The sequence below is a fragment of the Equus przewalskii genome, chromosome 5 (genome assembly GCF_037783145.1).
Source record: "Equus przewalskii isolate Varuska chromosome 5, EquPr2, whole genome shotgun sequence".
NCBI classification, from domain to species: Eukaryota; Metazoa; Chordata; class Mammalia; order Perissodactyla; family Equidae; genus Equus; species Equus przewalskii.
This window is the reverse complement of record NC_091835.1, coordinates 64203396-64225609: the sequence shown is the minus strand read 5'-3', so window position 1 is coordinate 64225609 and position 22214 is coordinate 64203396. Positions and strand designations below refer to the sequence as shown.

General features: G+C 38.7%; 1 protein-coding gene and 1 non-coding gene across 5 annotated transcripts in view; one reads left to right on the top strand and one right to left on the bottom strand.

Moving 5' to 3' along the window:
- Positions 1-6787: 6787 nt before the first annotated feature.
- Positions 6788-22214, top strand: part of NELL2 (neural EGFL like 2) — a 362958-nt gene continuing 347531 nt past the window's right edge. Inside the window, exon 1 of one of the 4 annotated variants that reach the window (XM_070621103.1) lies at positions 6788-7045. Coding sequence is in view for 2 of the 4 variants with exons in the window: in XM_070621102.1 (XP_070477203.1) it covers positions 14001-14053 (53 nt within the window). In the remaining 2 variants the exon portion in view is untranslated. Of the gene's footprint in view, positions 7165-13778; positions 14054-22214 lie in introns of those variants that run through there. The other 3 variants (XM_008519672.2, XM_070621102.1, XM_070621105.1) reach the window with 3 other exon arrangements.
- LOC139083716 (U6 spliceosomal RNA) lies at positions 21145-21251 on the bottom strand. Its single transcript, XR_011540624.1, has one exon. It is a non-coding gene; the product is annotated as a U6 spliceosomal RNA (small nuclear RNA).

Sequence of the window (22214 nt, the reverse complement as noted above, 5' to 3'; positions counted from 1 at the left end):
GGTCTATCATTTGCCCTCTTGTTTAGTTAATTAATGATTTTTTCAAGATTTCCTGAGAGTCTACCCACAGTGATGTAAACTGTGTTGGGTGCTGAGAACACAGCACTGAACAGGCTACCCAGGGAGCTCACAGTTCAATTTAAAGAGATATATATATATATATATATATATATAAATATCAGTATAATCCAGTGTGATGCATTCACAGACTAGATAAAATATTCAATTTCTTTAATTCATGTACCAGGAGAGTCAAGGTTTCATCTATTATAATGACAAGGTAATCTGGAATGGGAGAATGTGGTTTTAGGCCTGAGGCCAGATGGATCTTTCCATTCTTGGTTTCTTGTAATGAAAGGTCAAATTGACTTATCTCCCAGACCCAGGTGAAAAAGCCAGACATATCAAGCTTTGTGCCCAAGGCTTCAATTTGGGGAGCTCATTGCATGGAGTCTGGTAGAGCTAGTCTATTTATTTAAGTCTTAATTAGGGCATTTGCAAACTGTCAGATTTGGATTCATTATGGATACATATTTAAGGTCCCACATATTTACCTTTTTGGCTAAAGTCTATGATGGCATTTTTTTCTGTACAGTTACTATCTGCACATATGCCACTGAATAAGGGATAGATAAAAATTTGGCACTTTGATATCAACATAAAAGAAGTGATAGTCTATGCTTTAAATGCGTGTGACAGAGCGTTCGAGGACAGGTGGGTGGCTAGACCTGGGACAACAAAGGCTGATGAGAAAGCGAAGGGAGAGGAACCCAGAAGATGTAGCTGAGCAAACATTAGAACAGAAGACCTTATTTCTCTAAAATTTTAAAATTTATGAGAAATGATGTATATTAATTTCCTATTGCTGCTGTAACAAACTACCACAAACTTAGTGGCCTGAAACAACACAAATTTGTTATCACAGAGTTCTGGAGATCCGAAGTCTGACAGGAGTCTCCCTGGGCTGACATTAAGGCGTCAGCAGGGCTGTGTTCTTTCCTGGCAGCTCTAGGGGAGAACCCATTTGCTCCTCTTTTCCAGCTTCTGGGGGACACCTCATTTCTGGGCTTGTGGCCCCCAGAAATGGTGGGTTGATTCCTTCCTACACTGCCATCTTCTCTAGTCTTCTGATCCCAACCAGGAAATGTTCTCCTCCTTTAAGCACACCCGTGATTAGATTGGGCCCACCAGAGAATCCAGGACAATCTCTACATCTCAAGGTCCTTAAACTTAATCACATCTGCAAAGGCCCCTTTGCCGGGTAAAATACCGTAATCACAGGGCCTGGGAATTACAGCATGATCTTCTTTGGAGGCCGCTATTCTGCCTGCCTCTGAAAAATAACATCGTCATTCAGGATGTCTGTTAAAATTAAATGAGACAACTTTATGAAAGTGCCTAGCAAAATGCATCTGGCACAAAGAAGAAACAGAATAAGTGTAGTTAACAATGAAGACAATAATTCAATAACAAGGTGAACTAGAAGGTGTAGCCAAAAGTAAACAGCACTAAAGAGACGTAGAAGTGAGGGTAACATCTACTTTCACAGAGCGCCTCCTATATGTATTTTCCACTGCCGTAGAAATCGCCTGGGCATGGTAATCAGGAGCTGTCACACTGGGAGACTGTAAGAAGGAAAGTTGGCTGGAGTGGAAAATCTGGGGTTAAAGGCAAGCACAGACCCTGATATCCAGGAGACTTTAGGAATTCACAAAGCAAAAATCGTTCCTAATCACTTTTGAGGTATTCATTATGGTTACATTTTACAGTTGAGGAAACTGAGGCTCAGAGAGCTTAAGTGACCAGCTCAAGGTCACACAGCTGGTGAAAGGTGAGCAGGGACTCAAACCCACGGCTATTTGTTTTAAAGTTTAAATTCTTAGCTATTGGAAGCTTTTATTCCATATTTTGGAATTAACATTAAAAACAGCCTTTTCATAAAGGTGACATTTTTTTCAATATCCTCTGGAATCAGTTTTTGAAGAATTAGTGATTTAAGTTGCTCTCTTAATAAACCTGTCCCTCAGGGTCAGCATGTGGCCATCCTCGCAAACTAACTGTCTGAGAACAGGGATGGTATGATTTAAGATGCAGTAAGGCCATTTTCTCGCTTTAGATGCATAGGCTGTTTAAAAGATGACTGTACTGTATTTTAGAAAAATTGTCTCATGAGTGTTCACTGGATGCATGACACTAATTCTTCAAGAACCAGCAAGAATATAGTGTGGAAACTTAACTGTACCTGGCTAAAGTTTCCTATGTATAATCAAAGTAAAAGTTTACTAATTCTTTCTGTGCTAAAATAAAAACCCAATATATTTTTGCAGTAAATTGTTGTTGTAAGACCTTTCTTAAGACCACTAAGACACAGAAAAACTGAGACATTGAGTTATTAAACATTAGACCTTTCATATAAGGAAACAGGCTGTATTAGGGTTCTTCAGAGAAAGAGAATCATTAGGGTCTCCATAGATTTATATAAGAGGAGATTTATTGTAGGAATTGTCTGATGCAATTATGGACGCTGAGAGGTCTGCCGTCTGCAGCTGGAGACCCAGGAAAGCCAGTGGTGTTGTTCAGCTGAGTCCAAAGGCCTGAGAAGCAGGAGCGCTGATGGCCCAGGACTGGAGAAGATGGATGTCCTAGCTCAAGCAGGGATAGCAAATTCACCTTTCCTCCACCTGTTCTATTTAGGCCCTCAACAGATTGCATGATGCCCACCCACGTTGGTGAGGGCCATTAACTTTACTCAGTCTACCAATACAAATGCTAATCTCTTCTAGAAACACCCTCACAGACACATCTAGAAATAATGTTTTACCAGCTATCTGGGCATCACTTAACCTAGTCAAGTTGACACATAAAATTAACAGTCACATATGCAAATATACACTTTAACCTCATTATGAACAATTCTCAAATCCCTCACTCATTCACCCTTAGCGTATAGTGCACCTTCATATCTGATCACTTCTCATCACCCTTCCAGTGACATTCTGATCCAAACCATCTTCATCTCTCTCTGGATCCCTGGAACAACTTCTGACTTGTCTCCCAACTTCCACCTCTGTGCTCCACAGTCTATTCTGCATATAAGAGCCAGGGCACCCCCTTTCAAATGTAAGTCAGACCACGCACTCCTCCTTGAAGCCCTCCAGTGGTCTCTCTAAGCCGATGTCTTGTCAATGTCTCAAGCCCTGATTCTGAGCTCCTTCTCTGAGCTCATCATCTACCACTCTTCTCCTCCAGCTCTCGCCCTTCTTCAAACATGCCAGGCACCCTTCTACATCGGTGATTTTCACCTGCTATTTCTTCAGCCTAGATGACTCTTCTCCCACATCCCTCAGGATTCACTCTTCCACTTTCTGCACGGCTCTCCCTCCCTGCATGTTGACTCAGTAGTAACGCCTTCCCTGACCGCCCTGTACAAACTCACACTTCCCCGTTCCCTATATTTCCCTATCTCCCTAACCTGCTTTTTTTTTCCCTCCATAGCATTTGTCCACATCTAACATTCTATTTACTTATATGTTTTCTTTCCTGCTGCACACTCAGTGCCTAGAACAGTACCCAGCTTATAGCAGGTGCTCAAAAAACACTTGTTTAATAAAGAAGTGTCATTTTTTTTCTGAAAATAAAATTAGCATTTATTGTAGAGAATGGAAAAATACAGAAATATACAAAGAAAGAACTTGCATCCTCAAAGAGATATCTACAGTTAGCATTTTGTTGGATTTCTTCCAGGTTTTCATAAGAATGTATTTTTTCTTTTCATGAAGTCAAGATTATTCTTTATCTCAAGTTTATACCCAGCTTTTTAATATAATATATCGTGAGCCTTTTCACATTATGCATGATATTTGTTTGCTTTCCCTGCTACAAATGATAAAATTTTTGGCTCTGCGTTTCCCAATCATTCACATAACTTAATAAAATAAAAATTGTATATGTGCATTTATATCTAAAGTGTATGCAGTGATAGACACCATTTTAAGACATTCAACACTAAAACAGAAATTCTAATCATATGGTAGTAAATACTTGAAGTATGAAAAAAAAAATGTCCACAGTGGCTGACATAATTTCCTAAAGGGATTAATTTTCTAGATAAAGCTTACTGTGTTGGCTTGTCAATATTTTGGGCACCAGGACTTCAGACCTTGTGTTAGAACACTTTAAAATTGCTTTATATTCAGTCCATGGGTTGTTGAAATAGCAACTTGCTTTTGGTTACCTAAAAAAATGTATGTCATTAAAATACTCTTTATATGCAACCCTGGGAACATATCCCATGCATAATGTATTCATAAAAAGTTCACGTTATTTACAGCTTGACACATAATATGGTATAAGGAAGTACAGTTCTGATACACTTCAGTTGAATTATGCTTCTCTTTTTGACAGAGTGGGAAAATATATTTGTAAGAATGAATGAACACACCTTGAACTGAGTACTTTTCAAGAACGAGGCAGAAGGAAACATGTGAACATTATTCTATTATTGAAACATCCATGATGATAGACATTTTGGACATTTAATAGCTGTTTGTTTTCCTAATTGGGTGCTTGAAATACTTTCTGTCAAAACTTGATGACAGTACTCTAGAAAGCAGTAAACTCCTGCAAAAATCCTTTTCAGAGTTGCAGTTTTATAACGTCGATATGGAACAAAATCTGTTGTTGCCTTTTCTGGCATCTAATCCTTTGATGTTTAATTCAAAGGAATTCAAAGATTAGTTTTCGTAATTGACTGGTGTGGCAAATTCCCTATTTCACATACGGATAGAGATAGCGCTTGTTTTTGTAGGACAGAATGTACAGTATAGTATTTGAACATTTTTTCATAATAATATTGACAAACATCCGGTCAAATTAATTTCTCCTCCCTGACTAACTTATTAATTTACAAATCAATGAGAACATGAAAGGTAGAATGCTAAACTGAAACTGGAGAGGAAATGTGAGGTACTCGCCAGTACTTTAAGATGAATATCAGTGTCCATCTATTATGACACATTGAGGTCTAATAAGGTCTAAATTCTGTTGTAATATCTGTGTGGACTATTTATTATCCCTTGCAATTCTTGGGCCATGAATTAATTCCTGCACCACTCAACTCCCATCTTGCTATCCTGGAAATACATACTTCTGGTCATGAGGGGCTCCAGAGAAGAAGAACAGATGGATCCAGGAAAATCCATCATTACAAGAAAAAAATGAAGAAGAACCCCAAGCACATGGCCTACCATAAAGAGATTAGACAAAAGCTGCCCTACTAGTTAATAATCCATAGTTATTGTGCATTAATTACGTTCTTGATTAGAGGACAGAGAACTCTTTTAATAGTTGTGTCTGTGTCTTTTTGTGTGTTTCCTTGATAAAAACATTAACTAACGAAATTAACTAATGGTGTCAATTGACCCTATTTCTATAGCCATGTCTTCTATGAGGAATCTTAGTGCTAGTTCAGTGTCTCCAGACAATAACTCCAACCCTCATCTTTCCTTATTAAAAAAAAATGCAGCCATAACTGTCTGGTCCATTGAGAGCTGTAACGGAGAAAGGAACAATCTGAGACTAAGGTGGGCTGTTTGTGCAATGAGGGCTTGGGAAAATGGACTCTAAGGAGACCGAAAGTTTAAAATCTAAGCTGAGGGTATAACAGTTTAAACTCGGGCTGACGTCAGTGTCCAACAGTCTGATGCAAAGACAGATGGGACGGGGGAAACTTCTGGGTGGCAGCACCAGGCTGGATTAGATTCATTAAACAGGGAGCCATTGGTGCCCCATGTTGGGATGCTTAATAGCTGGAGCCGAGGTGCAGAGACCAGTACTAGGCAAAGGGACTGGCAGGCATTAGGTAGGTAGCTTGGCCCCTCGTACTACATTTCCTCCCCATCCTGCCAATTCTCGAGATTGCAATTCAGGATCAGGCTACCGACTCCTTGGTGAATCAAGGTACCAGACATGCAGATGAAAGTTCCATTTAGACATGTTGGCACCACTAGGTGGGGAGTTAGATAGGCTGCAGTCTGATGTTCACGAGAACAATTACAAGTCTATGCCTAAAGTACAAAACAGCAGATCTGGGAGCAATAGACTTTTCCGGGGCAACTCATGTTTCACCAGGTCTGGCTCTTATTGGTCTGGAGTCTGTGTGGATCTTGACAGAGAGGCCAGATTTTATTAAAGGTAGCTGGGGAGAGCACTGAATGATATACCCAGAGTCTCAAAGAATCCCACTGTATTAGGTTAAAAAAAAGTAACAAAACAAGTAGGTTAAATGAAAACAACCACAACAGTGTATTTTATCGAATGCATTCTATTTTTGAAGCACCGTCTATACCAAGCACTTTACATTTTCCAGATAAGGAACCTGAAGACTGGAGAGATTAAATATATTACTCACTCACCACACCATGCTAGTAAAAGGCAAAACTGTAATTGGAATACAAGTCTGTTTGATTCCAAAGTGTGTCTAAATTCTATTATTTTTCTAGTTCTGAATATAACTTTTCTCCTTCAGGGCAACATCTTTGGATATGTGTGAAAAGCTACAAACTTCTAGATATGAAGGTCCTTCTCTACTAAGCACGCCTGGCATCCATGACCTGTCTAGCTTCAAATACCCGAGGTCCAGCCCCTGCATTCACTGGGTCTCTGTTTTAGGCTCAGGGCCGGTTGCGGGTTGGCGCTCAACGTGTAGACTTCATCACATCGCTGGAGCCATTTCCTTCTCCGACCCCCAGGGGGCAGCCTGCAGTAGCGCTCCCCGCAGCCCTCTAGTGGTCGCTGGAAAGCTCCAACCTTCACTCGGGGATCAACGTTCCTAGGAACATTCTCGAAGCCCCGCGGATGTTGCCCAGGGAAGCAAGGGTGTGTGACACCGCCTAGAGTCACTCTTATAGTTTCCCTTTGGGTACGTCTGGGGCATGTCCACTGGCACTGCCCCTGCTCAAGATGACTTGTCAAATCTGTCGAGTGTGCACTCTCGGATGCTACAGGGTAGATCCTATGACTAAATTTCAGGAAGAATCAAATACAGGTATCTAGAGGATGGGGCCGTGAGTCCAAAGTTTATTTTTGTGTGTCCCTCAAAATGCCAGGGTAGTTTATTTAAATTGACTCCCAGATGCAGCTCTGGATATCTTATACTTCCCCAAGGTAAATATTTAAATGGCTCTAGTAACAATCTTAGGTTACGTGGGGTAGTATAATTATGATTTTCTGGGAGGTTTTGATTCTATTTATAGGGTATATGTAAATTAACACTGGCAAACCTTACATAGTCTACGGCAGGAATGCTATCAGTTTCTTTGGTGATTTTAATATAGTCGTGATGACATACTACAGTAATTTCCTTGTTATTAGTTTAATATGACATCTCTAGATTATACTTATTAATTTGGAACAGAGATATATGAGTCTGTATTTAAATATACATATACTTTAACGTGTATTTTTATCAAATATAGATAGCAAGTATATTTCTATTTCACTGCCTCCACTGGAGTTTACTATTATTTTATTATTGTATTTAAAATGGACCAATTTATTGTGGAAAAAATAGCCGCTGCTTTTTAAAAATTGCAGTAGAAAAGACTTTGTCAATATGCGTTCGTGGAAAAAGATATAGATTCTTAATAAAATAGGAAATATTTTCATTCGGCATATTCTGTTAGAAAGTACCCTGGTATCCACTTAACTATTATAAACAAATCAAAGCAAATTGGATTTGTTGAGAGAATATTTACGGTGACTCAGTGCAGTGTTAAGTGCGGGAGAAGATACGAATAGGCATATGGCATGATTCCTCTCCTCCAAGTTCTGGGGAAGAAGTAAAGTATCTAGATAACTTTTAAAGAAGACAGAAGTGGAATGACATCATTTTAACAAAACAAAAGCAAACTAACAGTCCCAGAAATAAAACAGAGAGAAAAATTCCAATTTAAATAGTGCTGGCAAGACTGCCCATCGTTGCTTTCAATGATTCCCCGGTGTGAGTAGGTCAGGAAAGATGTGAATCTGTGGTTCCCTCCACTTGTCTCTGTCCTGGGGGCCTCTCAAGTGTGAACATATCACTGAGCTGAGTGTGATTCTAATTTTTAAAGATATGCATATATGCATTTTTCGTTTAAAATGGACCCTAAAAGCAAGCCAACTACTTCATCTGGTGCTCAACCAAAGAAACAGGAATCTGTTCCAACGCTGGAGGAAAAACTGCCTGTGCCGAACCAACTCGTGGTCTCCAGTGGAGCGCCTGTCCAAGGGCTTTTCCAGGGTAATTTTGATTATTCCGGATTTCCTTGTTTCTGATTTTAGAATCTAAGAGGTGTGACTCTTTTGTCACATAAGTATTATCAGAGAAATGCATACACCTGGAGGGGCTAGGATGCCAGGCTAGGTAGGTTGAGTTTATTTTGCCATACAGTAGAAGGCTGTCAAAAGTTTCTGGATAAAGGATTTTATAACATTGGGTTTTGGAAGATTAATTTGGCAACAGTATTCTAGATGAACTGGAAGGTGGCGATTAACACAATTAAGAAGCTATTATGATTGAAGTGAATAAGAAGAAATGATTGTCAGACGTATGGTGGAGGTAGAATAAGGTAACCTTTTTAACTGACTAGGATATATTAAAAATACAGTTATCAAGTTTGGGTGACCCTGACATTGGCAGCTTCTTTAACCCGATTTAGGGAAATCAGAAGAAGAACTGGTTTTGGTTGGGAAGATGGGTGTGATTTTAAATGGAGTGTGAGGTGACTGCGGGACGCCCAGGTGGAGATGTTCAGCAACAGGTTGGAACTGCAGGAAGGAATTCTAAAAAGGTTTGGGTTTGGGATACATTCTGTTTAGAAATGGCCAATGAAATCACAAGAAGAGACAACATGACTAATGAAGAAAGAAGGGAGAATTTTGTAGAAAGAAGGGTGAAGTCCAAGTGTAGGTTCTTGAAAATGACCTGCCTTTGAGACCAGAAGAAGACAAAAAGCCACTAAGGAAGCCAAAGAAGGAATATTCAGGAAATACATTCAGGGAAAAAGAATTTTAAAAGGAGAGATGACATAAAGTATTGCTAAATGTTCAAGAATTATATAAAATAATGAACTAATTTTGAAGGTAGAGGGAAGGAAAGAAAATAATAGAATAAGAGAAGAAATATTTAATAAATAGGACAGGGGTGAGAAAATTTTGGGAAGAAGAGATAGGTAATGTTTTTAGTGTTGCTGAAATTTCAAGGAGGGATGGGTACTGAATTTGGCAGGATGGACGTTTAAACCTCGAATTGTGGATATGTGGTTTCTATCAAAGGATTTTTTTCTCACTTATAAATTTGTGTGACTAACAATTGTATAAAAATTAGCTCGTATGTAGTTACACAGTTCATTCTGTATATGCTCAAAATAATAAAAGTAGAGGAAATTGGAATTTTCTCAGAAATGACTATCAAAATAGTAATTAGTGACTAGTAATAGTAATTAGAGAGTGTGGGCCAAAATCAGATTGCAAACCCAAGAGTGAATTGGAGTTGAAGAAATTGCTTTTGAGAAGTTTACTGATAAGAGCAAGGAGAGAAGAAGGCAGGAAAGACCCGGAAGACAGCTCAGACCATCCTGATGGTCTCATTGCAGCTTTTGGATTATTTTTCAGTTAACCTTTTATGTATTCTTTCAGCCTTTTTCTGTGCACATACTATTCTGAAATCACTTAATATGCCACAAATTTTGTTGACGTGCAATACTAAAACAAATTGGAAAACAGCATGCAGCATTTGTTGCCATGTGAAACTAGAAACGCGCAGAAACGACATTTAGTGCATAATCTGAGTGGAGAGTTCATGTAAGGATTCAATCAAAGAAGATGGTTTCCATGACTCTTTAGTAACTTCTAAAGTATCTTTAAGGTTTCTTCTATCTATGAAATACTATGATTCTCCATATTCTAGGCCCAGAAGTCTTCGAAATAGTAGGGTGGGAGTTGCGGATGCTTCCGTGGCAGAGAGATTTCTTATTTCAGGCATGTGGGAGTAGGGGGATACTGCGATACCAGTCCTTCCTTGAGTGTTCAGGCTCTTTAGTGGGACATGAGTTTCTCAACTGAGCAATATTTTCCACTGGGCGCATTCAGGCAGTTACAACACTTATTGATCATAGAGAATTAGCTGTAGCTTTTAGAGCATATTAGGTTTAAGAAGATAGGAAACATGATTACTACCCTTACGGGAACAAGTCAGACAAAATTGGAGGAAAATGTGGTGGAAATCTGCCTCAAATAAATCAGCTAATGTGAGCAAAGCCTCCTATTCTGAGATGAGGAGTTAAGTAGAGTAGTGGTACCTGTCACATGACAGGGTTTTAAATGTAAAACTCATAACATCCACATCACACAGGGCCTGCAGATGGAGCAGGTGTTATCTTTTCATTGCCTCTTCCAGAAAATATCTCATCCTTCCTCCTCTCTCAACCTCCCAATTTCATGGAGGACCAAGATGTAGGCCTTTCGGTGCTAAAACTGGGAAAATTCTGGGCAAACTAGGATGACTTGGTAACCCCTATTTGAACAAGACTAGCTGGCTATAAGCATCCTTTCATCCTGCAGTAATCTCCCAGTCTCCTAGCCAATCTTCCTCACTTGGTGAAGATTTTCACACCCAATACATCCTTCCTTCCATTGCTATCCCTGGTTCATGTAGAAAATACATCTAATCCCCGATTTTCTCATATAATCTTTTCCTCGCCCCTCCTCCAACAATAGCTGCCAATTCTCATGGTCAAACCTTAGATTTTGTCATTATGAACAAGTATATTGCCCTCAGATTTTCAATTTCTAACATCCCAGTCACCAGCCACCACTCTCTCTTTTCAGCTTTGCCTCTATGATAATTTTTTGATCACACTGGGGCTTCCAAGCCGTTGACTCCACCATTTTTGGTGTCCACCACTCTCTACTTCCCAGCACTCCTCACTTGCTCCTTGTCCAGATTAGATTCCATTGTCTAATTACTTTCAAACACCCTCAGCTTCCTTGCCTCCCTCCCTGCCTTACTCAAATGGTAGAAGACCAACACTGACTAATCCCAACTATTTGCAGAAAGGTACTGTAGTTTAGAAGTTAAAGATGTGAGCTCTGGACATATACTCCTTGAATCCTGGGTCCAACATTTATTAGCTATGTGGCTCTGGATAAATTTCTTAACAGCTCTGTGCCTCAGTTTCCTCACGTGCACCTATCTCATGGGGTTGTTGTGGGCTCAGAGGTATTATTAAATGTAAAACGCTTAGAACCATTCTTGGCACATAATAAACACTCAATAAATGTTTCCCAAGCTTGCAGTTGATGGCTAGAAAAAAATACCTAACTATTCTGGCTGATCTCTTTTCAGTTTCATTACTATGCGTGTCAAGTGGGCCTTCATGCAGTCTCTGCGGTTCAGTCGGCCACAGGTCCCATTTCCTTATTGATTTATTTTCTCTCTCTAGAGATTACTATTTCACACTTTCTACTTTCTTCTCAAATTTCCAGCTCCTCCTCCCAGCTCCTTACTCTCAGTGATTCTGCTTCTTAGCTCACTGAGAAAGCAGAAGCGATCAGATTATGTTATTTTTCCATCAACCAGCCAGCCCACATCTGTAGCCTTCTGTTACAATGAAAGTGTCTCTTTCCCCATTTTGAGACAACCCTTTACTTGTGTACTGGATTCCATCTCTTTTCACTTCCTCAAGAACTTTGCTGCCATAATTCTCTCTTTTCTGTGTTGCATCATTCCATGTGTCCTATCTCCTCTGCAGTAACGTGCTCTATTATCAACAATCTTAAACAAAAGGGAAAAAGAAACCTCCCTTGTTTCGATGCCCCCATGCCTACCAACTTTTTTCCCATCCTTTACAGCAAACCTCAGTGTCTCCTTGTTCTCAGCTCCCATCCTCATGACAGTTCTAATCAGGCTTTGATTCCACTGTTCCACAGAAACCATGCCCGTGTGCGCCAATAGCAACCTCTATCTTGTCATATCTGATGATCTGGCTTCCTCTTCCTCTGCTTATCAGCAGTGTTTAACAATTGATCACTTCTACCTTCTTGAAACTTTCTTTTCACTTAGTTTTAAGACACCGTACTATTTTGATTTATCATCCATCCTCCTTCTCAGTCTGCTTGCCCAGAGTCTCCTTTGGACCTTTAAATGTGTTTTAAATAATGGAGAGCTCCAGAGCTCAGCCCTTGGCTCTCTTGGGCTCGTTCAAGGGATTGGAGTGACCAAAACCAGGAGAAATTAATTTCATAGGTTTCCATACGACGCAATTAGAACTGTGTTGAGAAGAAGGGAATATGTGTGGTTTGTAGGAAAGAGGGAAGTCATTTATGGTTATTGCTGAATTTTACTTAATATCAGATCTTTTAATGGAAGCACTTTTACTGTGATAAATTTAGTTCCACAATTGTTTTCTGTCAGTGGGAAATGGAGGGGAGATGCGGAGATGAAGCACGAGAGTTCTTGCCAACGCTGTCCTGCAAGTAGTCAGGTTATTATCCTAATTTAATTAATGGAAATTTAAGAGCTAAATCAATAGTAAAACTAGAAGGAGAATTCTTGGTGGTTCCAGCTCTTCGATTAAGTTGATTAACATATTTGCCTCCCAGATTGAAATACAATAAAGGAGAAAGTGTGGGCTAAATTGCAAGTTTAAAAGGTATCCAAGTGGAAAATTGCTGGAAAGGGTAATAAAATAACCACAAAAATACCACTTTCCTTGGCATTTTCAACTTAGCTACCTCAGAGATGCTAAAGGACATATTCTTGTCTTTTTCAACAAGATCTCAGATTTTTCAACCAGCCACAACTAGGATTTTTGTGTTGGTACAATTGGATTTTCTTTTTGGAAACTGATTTTTGATGAAAAACGAACTAGACTATAGATGGATAATTCTATTTTATTATTAAAATCCCAAAGCTGACACTTTGAACAATCTCTTGTTTTAGAAATATCTAATAAGAAAGGAGCTTCACTAACTTGGAGGTTTTCTGTGTAACACCAACAAGATTTGAGCACAGTTTATCTATTTAAATTGGGTTTTGGTGAATGTTGTAAATGTTAGAAGTTTGGATATGCAGTTTATACCAAAATCACTCTAAAAAAAATAAAACAGTGCCAATAATGAGAACTCTTTCTACTGAGCACCTGCTTACAATTAGCTGTTTACATCTGTTGTGTCTTTTACCCCTCACAGTGACTGGCTGAGGTGGTGTTATTATCCTTCGTAGGAAGAAACTGAGATTCAGAGAGGCTTGATAATTCTTCTAAGGAAATGAGAAACATGCTCACAGTCCTTTCACTTTCAAAGGGAAAAGAGAAGGAAACAATTAAGCACCAGATACCAGGCCTGGACCTTTTGTGCAACTCTCTTGTTTAATCAAAAGTAGGAGTTAAGAAATAGATTGTAATATGAGCTTCATGCTTAACGCTTTCTATTACAAGGGTACAAGTCGGAATGACATTTTAGATGAGAGAGATTTTCGGTGCATTGTAATGACTTTTCCCCATCTTGGCACTGCATTTTCTCTGCGAAGCTTAAATCCTTGACCCTATAGAGAGCTGAAAGAATTGTTATTTCACGTCAAGATTTCTCTTCTTATTGAATGACTGCCGAAGCATTTCTTCTTTGCAAGCCAGCTTATAAAACTGTTGGCCCTCACTTAGAAATAGACTTGCTGGGAATTCGGTACTTGATCTGCATACATATGGTACCGTCATGCTGAGCTCTCCCTTTTAGTATCCAAGCACACGGCAAATGTGGGACACTTTGAATTTCTTAACAGTGGTTTCTCTAGAGATCTTGACTTCCAATTGTTGTTTACAAGTTGGCGAGTTTTGTTTCTTTTTGCAATCAAGCGCACTGGTGGGACTAGCTTGAGATGAGTGCCTAAACGTGGCCGAATAAAATGGAAATAAAAGTTAGTCCAATAAGACAGAAGTTGGATTCCGAATTGCTCTTTGTTAATGATTTGTAACCAGCTCTCCTCTCTGGCTGCTGCGAACTCTTCTGTAATCAGGTGATAATATTTTAGGTAAAAATAAAGGCCCGGTGGGCGGGGGTGGGGAGGAGTGTGAGCCAGGAGGTGAGAGGGCGGCGTGAGGGGGAGGGAGAGCCGAGCTGCCACCCTCGGAGATTTGTCAGCTTCTTAGATAATATTAATGTTTCTTGCTTTATTCTTTTTAGTTTTTTGTCAGGCAAGCAAGCTACCTCTTTAGATTGTTGTTTGCTTAAAGAAAGACAATTTAGAAAATTTTAGAAAAAAACCATCCCCAGGTTTCCCACTCCCAAATGAAAAACATAGATGTAGATACGGAGACAATTTCTCTGCTCTCCGCTGCCCTTGTGTGTTTAGGAGATGGAGTTTTCAAAACAGACTCAGGGCTGAAGGTCCCCCAAACAAGAGCTTGCTAAATGACACCCTTAGAAATAGATCAGCCCACTGTTGGTTAGTGCTGGCCTGGGTGTCTCAAGGAATGTCTGCATGATTCTTACTCTGGAGCTTAGCATTGGCCAGACACAAATACCATTGTAAAATAGAACTGATTCAACTCAGCAAATGTGTGGAGTGCTGAATATGCACTGTGGTTGGTGTTAAGTACAAAAGGAATAGTAAGAGGGGCTGGCCTAGTGGCATAGTGGTTAAGTTTACTCACTCTTCTTTGGTGGCCTGGGGTTTGTGGGTTCGGATCCCAGGTGTGGACCTACACACTGCTCATCAAGCCATGCTGTGGCAGGTCCCACATACAAAACAGAGGAAGATTGGCACAGATGTTAGCTCAGGGACAATCTTCCTCACCAAAAAAAAAAGGTGAGTAAGATAATCTTGATTTTCAAAGAGCTCACAGTCCTAGATGAAGCAGGCAGCTAAGTAACCATTCATAATTATTCATAAGGAGTTAAGGTTCATATTAGGTTGTGAGCAAATTGTTATGGGAGCACAGAGGAAGGAGAGGGTTTTAACTCTAAAGGGATGTTCTATACTGTATGCTTTTTTGGGGTTTGTATGGGATACACAGTAGTTTGGAAAGTACTTTGAAAAGTACGTTGGAGTAAAGGGTTCACCCCTTGTTTCCTTATTTGGTCTGCTTGCTGATTTGAGAGAGTGAGTGAACAGTCTTCTACCCTTTTTCATACCCCTTGAGGTTCTGTTCGGTGTCTTTCAGGTAGCGAGCGTGACCTCCCAGAGAGGCCTTTCTGAGCATTTCCTCCACCTCGGTCTGTGTGCTTCCCCACCCTCTCAGTGTCTTGAGGAAGGGACTGTGTGTATCATTTGTCTTTTCACTCCCTGTGCCTAGCGCGTGCTTGGCACGTTATAGCCTCTCACTATATTTTGGTTAATTGAACTAGGAAGAAAAAATAGAGAGAGATGTACTGCTCTCATCTCACCCAATCAACCATATTTCCCCTCCCACCTCCTTAACTTATTTCTGCCTCTGTCTTTTCTGATTGATTAAAGGAAGTGCTTCCTTAATAAGTTCCTCAGACACTGTGCTGCATTCATGTTAAGAGTTTCCTTATTCCTTTCAAGGATGGAAAAGCCAAGACGTCCAGCTTTATTTCTCTCCCACCCCCACCCTCTTTTCCTCCTAGGTTCTGGGGAAACCTCTAATAAAGATGTTAACTTTGTATTTTTCTTTATCCATAACATACACCTAAATCATCTGGTTTCTGCATTATATATGTTAGTCCCCTAAAGTAATAGCAGCCTTTGCTGTTTGACAGACATTCCAGATTAAAACATTTAAAAGTTATATATCATTAAAAGAAACTAGAGTTGATGGCTAAGATATTCAATCACATTTCTTTCCTGATGGAATCAAAGCATTTCACTCGATAGTTTCTTCCACAAGGTGGCGCTGTAGTTCTTCTGATGATTTGGAGTCCCCAGAACAGGGTTTTACTTTTTAAAGACTCTCCCTCTCCCCCTGTTTCTTTACATATAAAGGTGATATGTAAGTAAGAAAGAAAGACTGTCACAGTCAAGGCCAAATTTATTGTGTGATTTTAGAGAGGCCCAGAGAAATAGCCGTAGAATAGAGAATAACAAGAATTAGTGCACAATGACTAATTCCCCAAAATGGCATAGAATAGGGTGGATTTTTTGCACTATTTTTTCTTTAAATAATTATTTACCAAGAAAAAGAAAAATTGTTAAACATAGTCTAGCTCAAATATGAATTAGGAATTATTTTTTAAAGCTTTATGGATAAAATGTTTTTGTTCTTTAGTACTCGTTGTAGTTTGGGTGTTTGAAATGAGTAAGTCATTTAATTGGGTATTTTTTTGTTTATCCTCATGTAGAAAAGCATCTGAGATATAGGGTTGATTTCTTTTCACTTAATATTTTGGTGTTTAATCGCATCCTTACCTTTCTACTAGATATTTTTTAGTTTCATTGTTTTGAAGTTGACTTCTCCAAATTTGCAAATAAATTTGCAGTTGAATCAGTTTATAATGATTCTGAGCCCGCTTACGTGCAAAACACAATGTCAATTGGATCTACCCAAGAAAGCAAAACTTCACTGTTACTTTCTTATGATCCACTAAATCTGAAAAGTAAAACAACGCAAAACAAAACAAACATTATTGCTAAAAATATGTTCAGAAGACTTAGGTTTAAAGTATTTGGGGAGTGAATTATTTTTGAGATTCACTTTGACCATACTGGGTTCACTTAATGAAAATTGCATATCCATCCAAGATACTACAGATTTTAATTAATGCCTTAACATAGTGTCCTTGTTAGAATCATGAATTTGTAAAATAAAAAAAAGTCCAGCATAAAGAGAAAACAAATTGTGTGCAATTCTTAATTCTGTCTAATTACAATGAGTTTGTAATGCATTTACATTTTTAAAATCACTTATCAATGTCTAAGACAACAGTTTCTGTTTACGAATTGCACATTTGTAAGGAGTGAATTAGTTAACGTGCTAATTAGAAAACTTGCAACAGAGAAGACAGGTTGTGGTTCACTTTTCTCCATTTCCTTCTATTTGGATTTTGTAGTGGTGAGTGGGTGGAACCGCCATGGTTAACTTTCAAATCACTGAATGCACATGAGCAGATATGTTTGTGCTTTTAGTTGGTGCTTGAAGTATTTAAGCCATTTATGCTCTCATTACTGCCACTACTAATTACTGTGCTTGAAGGCCCACTACTTGTCAGACACATCAGGCATTTATTTAATTCACGCAATAGTGCTAAGAAACAGGTGCAATTATTCTGCTTTCACAGGTGAAAATACTGAGGCTTAGAGCAATTGGAGAAGGTTCCAAGAGCAGGCATCTGGTGAGTGGGGGCTGGGACCTGAATGCAAGTTCAGGGGGCTGCAGAGCCCGTTAACCACGTTAACTGTTTACCTACATTGTGTGTGCAACGTTTAACCACTCACCTGTATGGTGTATGTAGCTGTCATGCCCTGTAGTTGTTGGTGACGGCTATCAATTTAATGTGAAATGTTATGTTCTAAAGGTGTAAGGAATAGCTTAAGCTTTCTAACTGCGCTGTCTGTTTAGGGCACAGTAGGGGCTTTTGCAAAGGGGATTTGTCAGGTTATCATGATACAGGCAACAAGCAGACCATCTCAAGGGGGTTCCAGACTTTTCACAGGATGGTGATGAGAGGAGGGCCATGGGGTGAAAAGGAACCTGTTGCTTCCTCCCCGACTTTACCGTATCTCACTTTGTCCTGGTACAAAGTGCAAGCCAACCGGGTTCTACTGGGTGGACCCTGACTGTATTAATTTTAAAGGTACTTAAGCCCACCAAATTCATTGCCTCCTAACAGACATAGTCAAAAGATGAAAGGTTTCTAACCCAAAATATTGTTATATTCTTAAAAGAAATCAGTTTTTAAAACTACAACGGCAACTGAAGGGCTTTCTGTGTTATTTATTAGGGAAGATTTTCCACATATTCTGTTGCTAAGTACCTGAAAGTTATTAAAGGAGGCACAGCTGTGAATATCTTTAAAAAGGAGCTAGATGGTCATTTGGAAGAGATGGATTTTGGTTAAGTGAAGTCTTCATAGAGAAATAAATTCTTAACTCTTCTTCTAACCCCAAATTAACGCTAACACTAAGGATTCTTTGATTCCCTGAATGTTGCCAGAAGGATCATCTGGGCTGTGCATAGCACTGTACCAAGGACGACGAGAGATACGAAGCAGAATAGCACAAACCTGGTGATAGAAGTTTTCATGAATTGAACCATTCTTTCTTTCATCCATCTGTCCAGCTGCCATCTGACGGTTACTTAGTATCTGTAGCATATTCAATTCAATATTTGTTGACCCCTCTGTTAGAGGCACTGTGTGACGTACTGCAAGCCTTAACTTACACACAAAATGAAATAATCAATTCAATGTGTTTGCCTTGGTGTGGGATTATATCTTTTATGGTACTACTGATTCAACCATTTTGGGCTGTAGTCCTTGATTTTTATTGTCAGCTGGTTTGAGCAGGCTATAGTCTGTCAATTGATAAAGAGTTGATGGAATTTATGTATTTGGTGACTGATTGATCTGTTTGGTGTTTAAAGGATTTGGTGTGTTTTAGGCGTAGTCATTCGCACATTTAGGAAACAAAGTGCTATCTCACATCTACCCCAGAGTCTGGTAGAAGTGGTGGTAGTAGTCATGGTAATAATGTTTATAATATAGTTATAATAGAAATTGTACTTCATTGGTGGGAAATAAACTTCATATGTTAGTGTTATAGCTATTCCATTGAGAGTCTGACTTAGCAACTTCTTTTTTAGAAACAGTGAAAACGTGTTACCTTGGGCAGGACACTATTGTCCCTGTCTCTTAGTTCCCACCTGTGTAAGACAAAGAAGCTGCTCTAGATCATCTCTAAGTTCAAGGTCAACATTAACCTTTTATAATTTTAGGATTTGATTTTCCTTCTGATCTTAGGAATTTGGAAAACTCTACTTGAAAATTTTACTGTTAGATAATACCCAGTAAGTTATCTTACACAGAGTATACAATAAATGTAGTTGAGTGAATGACAGGTATAAATAGCATTAGACCAATATCAACTTTACGTTCATTTAATGCCTATTAGTTGAGCGTCAGCTCCGTGCTTGGCGCTGATCTATGTGCCTGGGGACCAAAGAGTAAATTAGGATTAAAATCCCTTTCCTCATGTAGTTTATAGTCTATTGGGGAAAGGTGGATTATAAACTTATAAAATAACAATGATTTTAGATAGTAACAAATGCCCTGCAGGGTAATAGGAGAGACCTGAGGTGGGCACGTGTGTGCATAGACAGGATGGTCAGGGAAGGCTACCCTGCTATGTGAAGATCAAGGGTAAGAATAGTCCAGGCATTGAGAAAAGCTAAAGCAAAGGTCTTGAGTTTGGCTGTATGTCGTCATTTTCAAGGGACAGATGGTGGATGGATAGTGAGTGAGGAAGTGGTCTGAGATGAGGCTGGAATTGGGCAATGTTGAGATGGTGACAGGTCTTCTAGGACTTAGTAAGGAGTTTGGATTTTATTCAATTTTGCAATGAGAACATGAGAAAGAATTAAATATATACCTAATTCTCCTGTTATATAAATGTATATCCTGAAATTGTGGATATGAGTTATACTTAGCTAAAAATTTCCTTTCCCTCCATTGTGTTCATAGTGATGCCCTATTACTGTTCATAGTGATGCCCTATTACTGTTCATAGTGATGCCCTGTTACTGTTCATAGTGATGCCCTGTTACTGTTCATATGATGCCCTATTACTGTTCATAGTGATGCCCTATTATTGTAATTTCTAAAATTACTTCGTTAAGACAGGAATGGGTGTCTTTCTCTGCTCGTGAATTGAAGATTGCAGTATTTCCAAAGGTCACTTTGAGAAATGAGAAGGAATCAAGGTAAACTCCAAGAGAAGATGAAAAATATATTTGTAATCTATTTTTACGAAATTCAGCATTTACGAACCTTTTTTATTCAGTGAGATTTCTGGAACAGTAGGAGTCAAATCCCTATTTTTGTGATGAGGAGTTACAGATTTGTAAATTCCTCTTAATACTCCCCTTCATATTATGAATTAAGGAAGAGTACAGTAAAAGTCCTCATGGAAATACACAGTTTGCTTTACACTGGAGTAAAAGAACATTCCAAATATGACCTCATGATACAACAGAGAAGGAGAGCTGGAACTGAAATGCTCTGTATTCTTTCCTGAGACTTTTATTATATAATACGGAATGCTAGTAACCTTTGAAAGATAATAGTTGATTTATGTCTACTATTAAAGAGCAGCTTACTTATAGTGGGATAAAACTTGTGTATAATGATAGATAGTTTAGCTCAGCACAGTTTTTCCCTCCAAAATATGAAAAGATGAGTTAAGTGGTAGTAACGTTGGTAGTAAACTGTTGAAAAGGAAAACCATTAGTGTGTGTTTTGGGGGAAGTCAGTTAATGTCTTTAAGCTTCTGTTTCCTCACCTATGAAAATAAAATTGAACCAAATGATTTCTAAAGAGGCTTATAGTTCTGAAATTCCTATCACTCTATATGATCAACACTGATAGCTTAGTTATATAACAAGTAAGGAGAATCGAGGAGACTGTGTTTATAACTTTATGATCAATTTTGATTCAAGGATGATGGAAGGGAACAGAATAAATAAATTTTAAGATGCAAGACACTTCAAAGATGGGTTGGTTAGAAATAAGCTTTTGTTTTGTAAATAATAAGAAGACATCTTAAAATTGGCAATTTTTTCTCTGAATTAAGTGGAAATTAGATTCCATAAACATTCCATAATATTGCCCATTTCCAAAGCAGTTTCTGGAAAGAACAGTCTGTCCATGTTATCACCTCCTGCCTGTGTTTTCATGCTCTTATGACCTGAGATTGGTTTTGTGAACTAGTCATGGTGTTAAGTCGTTGCTCTCTTACCTCTCTTCTAGTCAGGAAGTACTCAATAATCCAAAGGCATATCAGAAAATGAAAAACTAGTTCAAAGTTGAGAAAGGAATGAGAATTCAATCTGGTGACAATAACTTGTCTTGGGTTTGAATTTGTATGAAGATATTTATATAGGAAGCTTGAATATAGCAAGGCAAGTTGATTTTTTTCTTTTTCTTTCTTTTTTTTTTAATATGGAATACTTCACAAATTTGCATGTCATCCTTGAGCAGGGGCCCTGCTAATCTTCTCTGTATTGTTCCAATTTTAGTATATGTGCTGCCAAAGCAAGCACCAAGGTAATTTCTTCTATGAAGAATATTTATCCAAAACTTACTTGGAATTTACAAATGTACAGAATAAATGTCAAGAGGTTTAATTGCTATAAATTTACCGTTGATACATACATTAAAGCAAATTAAATTTATAATCCCCTTTGAGTCACATTTAGGATCTCATTGTTAAGAATAAGATTCCGAATATTTGATGTTTAGTGGATATAGCTCAGTGGTAGAGCATTTGACTGCAACAGATTTGATGTTTTTCAGTGTGTTTAAATTTTTTTTAAAAGCAAACTAGGCAATGGAGAGATTATGTTCACAAAAATAAAAAGTCCTCTAGATTGTAAAGAAATTAAAGATATATACAATTGCTTTAGTTTCTCAAGACATAATCCAAGACCTTCTTCTCTTCTCTCTGAATACAGTTGCCAATTACCATCTCTAGGTCCATGATTCCTTACAGGATGTCTCTGCCCAACCCTCTCTGCCAAGATCCAGACTCATCTGTGACGCTGTCTACTCAGTATCTGCATATGGATGTGTCATTGGAAACTCAACATGGTCAAAACTAAACTCTTTTACCCGTCCTCTGCTACCCGATTGTCTTCTACTTCCTTATTAGAAAGAATGATACCCCGTTCACCCAGCAGCATGAGCCAGAAACCTTGTCCTTATCCTTCACATCTAATCCATCACAATCTTCTGTCTGTTTTTTTTAACTACTTATGCAACCTTTGAATCTGTCTATTTCTTCATAGCTAGCTTCCTGCTCTAAGCCACCCTTATGTCTTATCCAGACTGCTGTAATAGCCCGTAACTCGTCCCTCCATGTTCTCTCTTGTCTGCTTCCAACCATAACCAGGAGCCAGAGAGAAACTTTTAAAAGGCAAATATGATCATTCACTCTGCTTCTGAAAACTCTGCAAAGATTTTCTGTTGTTTACTAGGATAAGGTCAAAATGCTTAAGCTGGCTTCA